The sequence below is a fragment of the Podarcis raffonei genome, chromosome 5 (assembly GCF_027172205.1).
Source record: "Podarcis raffonei isolate rPodRaf1 chromosome 5, rPodRaf1.pri, whole genome shotgun sequence".
Taxonomy (NCBI): domain Eukaryota; kingdom Metazoa; phylum Chordata; class Lepidosauria; order Squamata; family Lacertidae; genus Podarcis; species Podarcis raffonei.
Genome location: NC_070606.1, coordinates 84,250,119 through 84,262,452, shown reverse-complemented (window position 1 = coordinate 84,262,452; position 12,334 = coordinate 84,250,119). Strand labels below are relative to the sequence as shown.

The 12,334-nt window shown below is 47.3% G+C and overlaps 1 protein-coding gene across 4 annotated transcripts in view; it reads left to right on the top strand.

Moving 5' to 3' along the window:
- Positions 1–12,334, top strand: part of SLITRK3 (SLIT and NTRK like family member 3) — a 44,283-nt gene that overhangs the window by 2,151 nt on the left and 29,798 nt on the right. The window contains exons 1-2 of one of the 4 annotated variants that reach the window (XM_053390438.1): positions 1,146–1,545; positions 3,436–6,258. In XM_053390438.1, the coding sequence (XP_053246413.1) occupies positions 3,456–6,258 (2,803 nt within the window). In that variant the 5' untranslated portion in view covers positions 1,146–1,545; positions 3,436–3,455. Of the gene's footprint in view, positions 1–1,145; positions 1,546–3,435; positions 6,843–12,334 lie in introns of those variants that run through there. The other 3 variants (XR_008330716.1, XM_053390437.1, XM_053390439.1) reach the window with 3 other exon arrangements.

Genomic DNA, 12,334 nt, shown 5'->3' with positions numbered 1-12,334 from the left:
GGAGATTGGGGGGGGGCTCCCCTCCCTTGGATCTAGGCAGAAATCGAGGCATAGGTTCTCCTTCTCTGGGGTCAGATAGCAAGTCCAAGCCAACACAATTAGGGGAGAGGGAGAGAGAGAAATGAAAAGGATGGAAAGGAGGCGAGGCAGGTAAAATAAGGAGAGGGAGGCAGCAAGGGAGCGGTTAAATCCTCCGCCGCCGGCCCCCCCCTTCCCTCTGGAAGGAAAAGATGCAAAATGGTCCATTGTCACCCAAGTGGCTTCAACACTTGGCTAGGAGCTTTGGAAAAGGAGGAAGGAGGGGAGGGGAAATATCTGGGAAGAAATAAGAGCCTGTTGGATGTTGTGGGGTGGACTGAAGCCTTTTCAGCTGCAGGGGGGGTGGGGAGTAGAAAGAGGAGCGGGGAGGACGAGGAAAGCAAGAAAGAAGAGAGGGGAAGGTCTCTCCTCCAAGTTCCCCCGGCGCTGCCCTTTCCTTTACCTCTGCTGGGACAGGTTTAGGTTTGATGGAGAACTGCAGGCGAGGGCGGGAGAGAGAGAGCGAGAGAGCGCGCGAGCGAGCTCAACTGAGCCTACTACTTTGGAAGCCAGCGGAGAGAGTTCTTGGCTATGTGGAGAGGGGCGGGTATCTCCTCTCCCCTTAATGGCTGCAGCTCTCAAGGATTTGCTGGAATATGCACACTTGGTGGCCCAGGGGACATTCCCCTATTGTGATCCTTTTTTCCATCCCAGGCTTTCCCCCCCTTCCAGAGGGGGGCGGACGTAGGAGACCACCACTCAGCCACCACCGGGATTGTTCCTCTGCTCCTGGCTGCTGCTTCCTTCTGCATCATCTCGGGTTCCCCCGCTCCTGATCCCCCAAATAACTCTTCCTCCTCCTCCTCTTCCTGGCGGGGAATGGGGGGGTGGGGGTAGAAAGCAAGGCCAGTACAGTCAGGGCTTCCCAGACGTGCCCCCCCACCTGGTGCCAAGTGCGTCCTCCTACATTTGTTCCCCTTTTCTTCAAGCTCAAATCCATGACGTGGTGGTGGGGGAAGCCTGATTCAGGGGCAACAATGCGCTCTCTCTCTCACACACACACACACAAAAGGGAAGAAGGAGTGGAAGAAGGAGCGAAAGGATGAGAAGCCCTAGCCTGAACCTTCCCTCCCTCGTTTCTCAAAGATGAGCTGGTGGTACCCAGAGAAGGCAGCGGCGGCAGCGGCAGATCTAGGAGGCTGCAGCAGCCCCCTTTGCCTCCCTCCTCCATTGACTGTGCCAAACAGCATCTCTGCATCCTAAGGAACCTCATTGCATTCCTAGCACGTCTCATCTTTGCTTGCTTCCCCCCCCTTTCCTTTTGCTTCAGCCCTCAGCAGGAGTATAGAACCAGAACAGAGAGAAAGAGAGAAACCAGCAATCCTTATTTTATTTTATTTTTAAAAGCCGTTGAAAATTCCGTACGTAGATATCTATTTTTCCAAGTGGGTTTGGCTATTTTTTCCTCCCCTCTCTCCTTTCCCGGCTCTCTCCAAATGTGCTAAAAAAATTATCTCCTTCGGACCGGTAAGTACAAGCTCTTTCTGGATCTCTCGATCTCTCTTTCTCCCTCCCTTCCCCCTCCCCGCTTTTCTGCTGGGATAGAGCATCTCTTTCTACCCCCTTTTTTTAATGCAGAAGAGGAAAAGAACTTAAGTAGCTTATCTCTCTGTCCGTCCATCTCTCTCTCTATTTATCTATCCATCTTTCTACTGAGACAAAGAGCAAAAAATCAGACCTCTCCCCTTCCTCTTTCCTCATTCAGATCGTGCCTGGTAATTTTCCTTCCACCGGGTCCCCCAGTTCCCTTCATTTGCAAATAGATTCTCTGCTTCGATTTATTTCATTTTTCTGTAATGAAATGCTCTTATTCCACCCTGCCCCCACCTGCGCCTCCCATTTCTTTCCCTAACTAGGTCCTTTTTCATAACGGGGAGGGAGGAATTCCCTTCGCCTGCATGGGTGTGTTGGGGTGTGGGGGTGGAGTGGAGAGTGCACGATAATCCATATCTGTAAAGCTCCTTTGCTATGAAGAGAACAGAAATAAATACCAGGACTCTGGCAAACCCGTTTGAAATGGGCAGCAGCAGCAGCAGCAAGTAGGGGCTGTGAAGCCATCCTTGTCAGGAGTCATAGTCTTTAACAGTGATTTATTCTTCTGTGTTGGAATGATCTGGGCAAAAGGAGTCAAGGAGAAAAAGAGAATGCCCTCCCTTTGCCGCCCCAAGCAGAGGAGGCTGTAGGTCACGGGGTCCAGTCGTCCCCTCCAAGAGGAATCTTTTGTGAGCTTTTGCTGTAAAGCAAGGGTTATTTCTCCTGGGCTTAGTGTAAAGGTATTTTCCTCCCTCTTACTTTTCCTCCCCTTCTCCTCTTTTGTCCTGCTGGATCATCCCTGGATGGTTCTACAGGCACAAAACACCCACGTCCAGAGTCCCCCCCACCCATCCCTATTGCCCCCTTTCATTCCACCATCTCTTTCCGTCCGTAGCCCTGCAACTGCCGCTTTCCCCCTTGGGTATGTGGATGGCAGAGGCATGTGCCTCCCGAAGATTAATCATCTCTAAATGATTTAATCAGCTGAAATGACTAATATGGAGTGTGCATTTATCTGATACTATACCAGTTGCGTTAATCCATTTTGTGTGCTTGGGAGAGAAGGGTCTCTCTCTCTCTCTCTCTCTCTCTCTCTCTCTCTCTCTCTCCTTCTCCCTCTCCCCCAACCCCTGGTATTGAAGCAAGCGTTGCTACTAACCCTTGTATACTGATAAAATCCCAGTTACGGATATTCCTACAGGGATCGGGGCTCTGGGAACTTGTCTGTCCCCATTTCCTTAAATAATGGCTGTATCATAGCATTAGCTGGCCATTCCCCCACTGGAATAATAATAAAAAACAACAACTTCCAAGTTAAGCATGTGTGTTCATGAGGATGCAATGTATAGACTGCATGTTTGTGTGTGTGTGTACCAGATAAGAATCTCTTCCTGCACCTCATCTCTCCTTACTCTGGTGATTGATGCAGGTGTCGAGGTAAGACTGAGATGATCTCCCATATGCTTCCTCCTAAACATTCCTTGTCTTTGTGTTGGTGGGGGAAATGTTTCACAACATAGGCCCTATAGGTTCATTTGCTGTTTTTCACGAGGGTGTCATTCACCAACTAGCCTGGGAGAGGGGTGAGCAGGATGGGGAAACAAGAAGGCTGTTGCATGATGAGATGTTTCAGTATCACTTAAGTCAAAACCAGGGGAGGTTCTAAGAGCAATGCTAGTTTTCTTTTCTTTTCTTTTTTGTAATGAACTTCCAAGTAACCTCACGAAACCCCGTTAGATGCTCTAGATGCATGGTTCAATATAAAAATAGCCCGATAAAATGCTGATCGACCGTAATCCATTTGTGTTTTCATTTCTGTTTCAGTTTTGTAATCCGTCGCAACCATGAAGTCTCCGACAGCCGACCCTCCCCGTAAGAGAAGGATGTTGTGGATTATTCTTCTAAGCACAATTGCTGTAGCGTGGACTACCCCCATCCCCTTGATAGAGGACTCGGAGGAGATTGAGGAGTCTTGCTTCGATCCTTGTTACTGTGAAGTCAAAGAAAGCCTTTTTCACATACACTGCGACAACAAGGGATTTATAAATATTAGCCAGATAACGGAGTCCTGGTCGAGACCTTTCAAACTTTACCTGCAGAGGAACTCCATGAGGAGATTATATACTAACAGTTTTCTCCACCTGAACAACGCCGTGTCGATCAACCTGGGGAACAACGCACTACAAGACATTCAGACGGGAGCCTTTAACGGCCTCAGAATCCTGAAGAGGCTGTACCTGCATGAGAACAAATTGGACATCTTCAGAAATGACACTTTCCTGGGCTTGGAGAGTCTGGAATATCTGCAGGCAGATTACAATGTCATTAAGCGGATCGAGAGCGGGGCATTTCGGAACCTGAGCAAGCTCCGGGTCCTGATCTTGAATGACAACCTTATCCCCATCCTCCCCACCAATTTGTTTAAGTCGGTGTCCTTAACTCACTTGGACTTGCGTGGAAACAGGTTGAAAGTGCTCTCCTACCGAGGGATGCTGGATCACATTGGCAGGAGCCTGATGGAGATCCAGCTGGAGGAGAACCCGTGGAACTGTACCTGTGATATTGTCCAGCTGAAGAGCTGGCTGGAGCGCATCCCTTACACTGCCCTTGTGGGAGACATAACCTGTGAGACCCCTTTCCACTTCCACGGGAAGGACCTGAGGGAAATTAAGAGGAATAAACTCTGCCCAATGCTGTCTGACTCAGAGCTGGTCAGCATCGGTGCCCCTCAGTTGCCCTCGAGCAAGGAGAACGCGTGGCCTACTAAGCCTTCTTCCATGCTGTCCTCTTTCCATTTCACTGCTTCCTCTGTCGAATACAAAACTTCCATTAAGCAGCCCAGGCCCACCAAACAGCCCAGGGCACACAAGCCACCCCCGACACCTCGAGGCCTATACCCTGCACCCAACCAGCCCCCGATAGCTGGTTACCAGACGAGGCCACCCATCCCCATCATCTGCCCTACTGGCTGCTCATGCAGTTTGCACATCAATGACTTGGGCCTGACAGTCAACTGCAAGGAAAGAGGGTTCCACAATATTTCCGAGCTCCTGCCCAGGCCCGTCAACGCCAAGAAGCTGGTCCTGAGCGGTAATTTGATACAGAAAATTTACCGTTCCGATTTCTGGAATTTTTCTTCCCTGGATCTCCTGCATTTGGGGAACAACCGGATCTCCTATGTTCAGGACGGGGCCTTTGTCAACCTGCCCAACCTGAAGAGCCTGTACCTGAACGGCAATGACATTGAGAAGCTGACCCCAGGCATGTTCAGGGGTCTGCAGAGCCTGCACTATCTGTATTTTGAGTACAACCAGATCAGGGAGATCCAGCCCGCTGCCTTCAGTCTCATGCCCAACCTGAAGCTTCTCTTCCTCAACGACAACCTCCTGAGGAACCTGCCTACAGATGCCTTTGCAGGCACCTCTCTGACCAGGCTCAACCTGAGGAACAATAAATTCCTGTACTTGCCCGTGGCTGGTGTTCTGGAGCACCTTAACGCCATTGTGCAGATTGACCTGAAGCTCAACCCGTGGGATTGCACGTGTGACCTGGTGCCTCTCAAGCAGTGGATCGAGGCCATCAGCTCCGTCATCATGGTGGGGGATGTCCTCTGCGCCAGCCCAGACAACCTTACCCACAGAGACATCCGCTCTGTGGAGCTGGAGGTACTCTGCCCCGAGATGTTGCATGCTGCTGCTGCCTCGCCAGCCCCTCCAGCGTGGGGCCACCCTAGCCCCACCAGCCCGTCGCCCTATGAGCTCCCCCCGGCTGGGGGAGGCCCGGTGCCCCTCTCCGTGCTCATCCTCAGCCTCCTTGTACTGTTCTTCTCGGCGGTCTTCATTGCTGCGGGCCTTTTCGCCTTCGTCCTGCGCAGGCGTCACAAGAAGCTACCCTTCCGGAACAAGCAGCGGCAGGAGACCCTCGACTTGACGGGCATCCAGATGCAGTGCCACCACCTCTTCGAGGAGGGAGGCGGCGGAGGTGGCGGGGGACTCAGCGCCTCCCCGGAAAAGGCACCCCCGGTGGGGCACGTCTACGACTACATCCCGCATCCAGTGACCCAGATGTGCAACAACCCCATCTACAAGCCCCGCGAGGAGGACGAAGTGGTGGCGGGGGAGCCGGGTCAACCTGGGGACATGCTTTTGGGAGGTGGTGGTGGTGCTGGTAGTGGTGGTGGTGGAGGAGGAGGAGGAGTTGGCTGTGCAGGGGAACAGTTTGCCGACCCCACAAAGGACGGTGGGAGCAGCAGCTGCTACAGGACCTTGCTGGAGAAGGAGAAGGAGTGGAGCTTGGCCGTGTCCAGCTCGCAGCTCAACACCATAGTGACCACCAACCATCACCCGCACCCGCACCCGCCCGGCGGGGGGATTGGAGGGGGGCTGCCTCTCCTGGGGGAGCTAGCGCTGGTGCCGCCTGTCTTCCACCACGAAAAGAACGGTGGGGTGGTGCTCTTCCCCCCTAGTGGTGCCATTCTAGACAGCAGGGACAGGCCGCCTTTGGCACCACCGTGCACGGTGGGCTTTGTGGACTGCCTCTACGGCACGGTGCCCAAATTAAAGGAACTGCACGTGCACCCCCCTGGCATGCAATATCCAGACCTGCAGCAGGACGCCAGGCTGAAAGAGACCCTCCTCTTCTCGGCTGGTAAGGGCTTCCCAGACCACCACCAACCCCCCCAAAGCGAATACCTCGAGTTAAGGGCCAAACTCCAAACCAAGCCGGATTACCTCGAAGTCCTGGAGAAGACCACTTATAGGTTTTGAAACAAAACAAAACAAAAGTCTAGCTTTTACAGCCAAATCCCAGACCCGCCCCACAGCCCCACGGCCCCCCGAGTCCCCACTCCTCGGCTCCCTGCCCTTCCTGCCCCCAAACCACCGCATGCTGATACTAGAGGATACTGCTCTGTGCTTTCCCCCTGCCAGATGATGGTTTGGAGGAAAGGCCCTTCTCAGATGATCATGAATCGATAAAGTGCCTTTTGCAGACTTTTGCCAGCAGATGTTAATCAATCATTATTTTTTTATACTGGAAAAAAAATGGAGACTTTGACTGTGCCATGTTGTCTAAGGTATACGAATATTATTATAATTAGTATCATGGGGGGGGGATTATTTGCCTCGGTCCTGATGACAGTAAATTCTATGTGTGTTACGCTACTCTCTCTATCTCCTCTCTCTCTCTTGCAGGCTTTTGTTTTTTTTCTGTTGTAGTTTTTTTAAAACAAACAAGCAAAACAAAACAGAAACCTTTCCGTTCTATCTTTTTTTTTTTTTAATGCTATGGGGAGGGAGGTGGATTTTTTTTTTAAAAAAGACAACATCGGTTGTGGCTTTGGTTATTCTTTCCCTCATCATGGCACAGAACCTGTACATTACTTTGAAGGGGTGGTGGGTGTCTGGGGTGGGGAAGAGAACCACAACAACAGCAACAAAAAATTTGCAGTTTTCTGCATGTCTGGGAACTGCAGGCAGCGGCGGGGAGGGGGGGGGTTCTTTCCTTCCCCAAATGTTCTCACTCTCTTGGCTTCTCCTCCTCCTTCTTCTCCTCCTCTCTCTCTCTCTCTCCCTCTCTCTCTCTCTCACACACACACACACATACACAGGTCCAAACGCTTATCCTGCTCCACTCTGTATCCTAAACCCCCTCCAATCAGCCTCCTAGCCATCCCAATTTGCTTGCACCCTGTTCTATTTCTGCACCTCTCCCCCCCACCGCAGGGATGGGGTACCACAGTCTATTCCAGAGGGGAGGTCACTGGCTTGCTTCTCCAGCGAAGGAGCTGTCTATTTCTTCCCTTCTGCGGCTGCCCTACAGGGAAGGGAAGGTCATTGCCATTTGATTGAGTTCCTTTCTGGAGGACAGCTGCACCTCTAATTAAAAAGAGAACCGGACGTCACAAATGCATTGGAAAGGGGACGTTTGCTTGGTAAGCTGCTACCGGTGTCTCTGTAAAGGAAGTCCTTTTTAGGCTGCAGTCCTGTGCACCCTCACCTGGGAGTAAGTCCCATGGAAGTCAGTAGGGCTTCCTTCTGAGTAGAGGTGCTAACCTTCTCTCCCCCCCCCCCACAAATGCAGACAACACACAAACACACACAAATACAATTGTGCATATATTTATTCTGTACTTTCAAGTGAATATAAATTGTAAAGGTAATGTTTAATCATTGTACAGTGATGCGTCTGGTATAGCTTTCCTAATAAAACATTTTGAAAAAAATATATAGATATAGGTATATAGATATATATTAGAAGTTAAAAGAAAAAGCTTGAATCTTCAAACTTCAACTATACCCTTTTCACACCAATGCTTCCCTCCCCATCCCCCCTTTAAGGCCACATGTTATTTTATTAACAACAATCCACTGTGATGTTAGCAAGGTATAGGACAACAAATAACTCTCGGTGCAATTTTTCTATATATAAATAAGGTGGTTCTTTAGAATTCAGATTTCCAGTCTCTTCCTCTCTCTCTCTCTCTCTCTCTTTCTCTCTTTCCCTTCCCTCCATTTCAATTTGTTATGCATCTCTCGTGGTGAGTTTCCCCCCACCCCTCCTAGATGAAAATATGCAATAGATTTATTTTAATTCCTTTTAATTGCTAGGATTATTATGTTCCGCTGCAAGGATATGAGGAAAAGAAATGATAATATGAGATACAATTTCCAGTTGAGATTGGATAAAATATTTAAAAGTACATGGAAGGAAATGCATTTATAGAGGAGTGTGTGTGTGTGTGTGTGTGTGTGTGCAGGATAGCAAGCATACGTTGCTGCATTTTGGGCAACAGCAGTTGTTGGGCAATTTTGCATTTCTCCACCCTTTTTTTGATAAAAACTAAAACAATTGAGAAAATTAGGCCTAATAGCATGACTTCAAGTCTCTGCCTCTCTGATCTCACACTTGTTTTCACTGAAACCGTAGCTGGAGATGTGAGACAATGTAGTGCTGTGTGTGGAATTTTCTTATTTAAGATATTTCTTCTTTTAACTTTTCAGTCGCTATGACATTGCCAAATTGATTTGTGTGGAGCATGTTATTCTTTAAGCCCTTTAGGTTAGAATAAAACCAAAGAGGGGACGAGAGAGAGGTGGGGGGGGGGGAGGGGGAGAAAGTGGAAAAGATGCTTTGTTTATTTCGTTTCTTTCCAAGGTATCTAGCTGGTATCTTGTTTCTTGTAGAACTGGGTTGACACATGAATAAAGCTTTGTTTGGTGGCGGAAAAACAAAACAAAAAAACCTCACACCTTCCAGTATGGCCAGTAGATGGCGACAGAGCTCCAGCAATTGCCTCACAGAGACCCAAGGTTACTTTTGAATTGTGCACAGCCCATCAACGGTGCTTTCCACTTGGACTCTTGAATCTGCCCTTAATAGAAAAATCATCGCATTGAATGTAATTCAGCAGACGTCACTAATGCCTTATATCGAGATAGAGATATAATTAAAGGGAAAGTGTGGATATTAGCTCCTTTGGTGTGTACGGATGTGAAACGGGGAAATCCTCTATTTTGAAGATTTTTATACACACACACACACAGACACACACCCTGGTGCACACGCACACACACATGCACACACACACACACATTGCACACCGATGCAGAAAAAAAGGGAAATGTATTTAGAAATGAAATATTACAAAATATATATTTTATTTGTCTTACTGAAAAAAAATGTTATCCAGGGAAAATGAAATGTTTCTGCTGCAAATGAGAAAAACACTTAAAAGCTGCTTTCAATGCTCCTTGGTGTTTCTAACAAATCTTGTTAAGGAATCGTAGCATAAATCATAGCAATTTAGGCCAGGGTCAGACTTTTTTTTACCCATGCTACAATGTCATATACGTGCTCATTTTATTTTAAGGAAAAGTCTGCTCTTTTGAAAATACTGTTTTAAAAAAGAAAACTGGTATATATAATATTATGTACATGTGGTAGAACTGCCCAATGAACAACCATGTACAAATCAGTTTTTTAAAATGAGAGCTTTAGAATGTAAAATGGTTTAACTCTGCTGGGCCTTTTATTTTTTAGTCGGTAGCCAAAGAACCCAGCATCACTCGTTGGGGGATTATGGCAGAATTTAGGCTTCCGTATGCCAGACTATGGATTGAGACAGGCCTATGTGCACAGTTTAGACTCTCTTGCCTTTGGGCTTTTTTTATATTATGTACTGATTAAATGGCCTACAGGTAGCAAATGTGCGCTTGGAGGTTTTGTGCCTGCTGCATATAATCTTGCTGCCCCAAGATAAGCTTGTGCACAAGGCTGACACCTTCTCTGCAAAAAAACAACAACAGCGTGCTTGGTGGGTTATGGCTGTGACCAGGGCTGGATTAACCCTTATATTAAGTCTGCTACAAGATAGGGAGGCTGCCACGTTGGATTTTTAGCTTCTGAGAATCCCTTGGTGCAGGGGATGGGCCTAGATGGGGGAAGAGGAAGCTGTCGGGTCACATCCTGCTGCATATTTTATCTTCTGACCCACAGCAACTCTGCAGGCTGCCTGAAATCCATGCATGGGAGACATGCAGGGGGTTGAGCCTCGGAGCTTTCTGTGTGCAAAGAATGGGCTCTGAAACTTATGACCCTTTCCCTAAAAGAATTTTTAAAAAACCCTGGATTTGAATTTAGGGACCTTTCAGCTGTGGGGTGAATGTGAAAACCTCTACACTACAGAAAGCATCCTTACGCTGCCAATGGGGTTAGATGGATTACGTTAAATTTCTGCGTACTGTATCTGAAAACATGGCTGTGATCCTTTTCCCGCATAGCAGGGAATCAGCATCCCAAAGCCCGACATGGAGGAAGAGAGCTGAATCCAGGGAGGCTGGCTAGCAGGAGACTCAGAATATGTTTCTATTGGGGTACAGATGGGATGAGCATTATGGCCCCCTAGAAGCAGAGGTTCTCTATGTGTCTTGAATTCATAGATGCAAAAAGCCCACCTATAGGCTCATTGGGTGTGTGACCCATTGGGAATGAACCTATCCTGGTTCCTGAAGTTATTCTTGGTCCTTTAGGCTTCAATACTAACTAGGTCTACCCAGATGCTAATGTCAATTAATTCAATGGGGCTCAAACCCAGGTAAGTGGGGTTAGGATTGCAGCCTAGATCTTTGATATTGGAAGTTCTTCAAAAAAGTCTATGATATCCAATTGTGGTGTATTTTTTGCTCAATTGACTTCCCGTTCCTCTCCCTCATGCACCCCAAAATCTACTGTGGAAGTTTGGGGGATCCCCTGAGACAGACAGGGGGGCTGCAGAAGAAAGGGGAGAATGGGAATCCCATTTGTTGAGGGATGTTGGATGCGACCCATCTTTCAGTCTTTCCCACCTTATTGAGTTATAACACACAGCTGTCTTTACAATATAGATTTTCTTGCTATCGCATTAAAGCACTTTTTTCTCTATCTCTCTCAAAAAAAGTTGTTGGTACAGATAAGCTTGCATGCGTTAAACAAAATTATAAACCAGGAAAAGCAGATCCAGATACCCTGAAAGGCAGTCATTATGCAGCTATTGGTAACAACACACGCATGAACACCATTCAGTATTGTACAGAGCAGGTTAAACTGCAGATCTTACCATGACAAGGTGCTGAACACATTTTAAATACAGTATTGCACACATCAAAGTATAGCGGGAATAAATGGTTATAAATAATGTTTATATTTTATTTATACTCGCATCTCAACTCCAATATAGGGTGCAATTTTCACCTGAAAATGGTGAAGCGATCTTATTTATTCAGTGGAAATAAATTTATGAGAATGAAATTTTGTATTAAAAGAGATACTTTTTTTGGCTAAAATCGAGTTATATTTTTTGTTCCCTTGTGCAGGCAATTTCTCTTGTGCGTTAAAAATTACACTAATACCCGCTGTGCATAAGGGGTACGAATATATAGCTATAACATTTCTCCGTATAATAGTCGGATTTTATTGGTTCATAATGCTTTTGGGATTGAGTTGCTAATGAACAAATCTGTTGTTTTGGGTTTCTCAGAAGTGGGTCATTGTATCAGTGGCTATTTTCATTCATTAATCTGAGTGATGGGTAATTAGTGTAGATGATTTATCACTTTCAGCATCATTATTAGAATATTGGAAGGAATGGGATAAAATGAGATTATCTACATCTACAGGAGAGATGCTTTCTTCCTCCCCCCCCCCTGAGAAAATGCTTCAATACTTCTAATTAGTATAATTTTTTTTAGAGTGCTTCTGAAACAAATGGATGCGATGTTTGGTCAGGGCTTGTGCTAAACCACATTGTAGAGCTCAGTTTCTCCAAACAATATTTTGAATCCTGACCCTCTCTGGGATGTGTGATGTGTGAGCAAGTGAGGAGGATGAGGTGTAGTCTGGTGAACAGATGGGGCGGTGGAGAAATGTCGGTTGCCTAGCAACCCTGGAACTCCTGCATCACTTCAGCATAGGCGCAGAAGAGATGAGCACAGACATCACAGGGATAGAAAGCAGAGGACCTAAGTAAATCCCGTCTTGCTTAGGACTATTAGCCTGGAAAAGACGAGACTGGGAGGAGATATGATAGCCATCTTCAAATCTCTAAAGGGCTGTCACGCAGAAGGCAGAGCAAGCTTGTTTTCTCCTCGAACCAATGGATTCAAGTTACAAGAAAGGAGATGTTGACTAAACATCAGGAATAACTTGGATGGTCAGAGCTGTTGAGATACCTGAAGATGGCAATCAT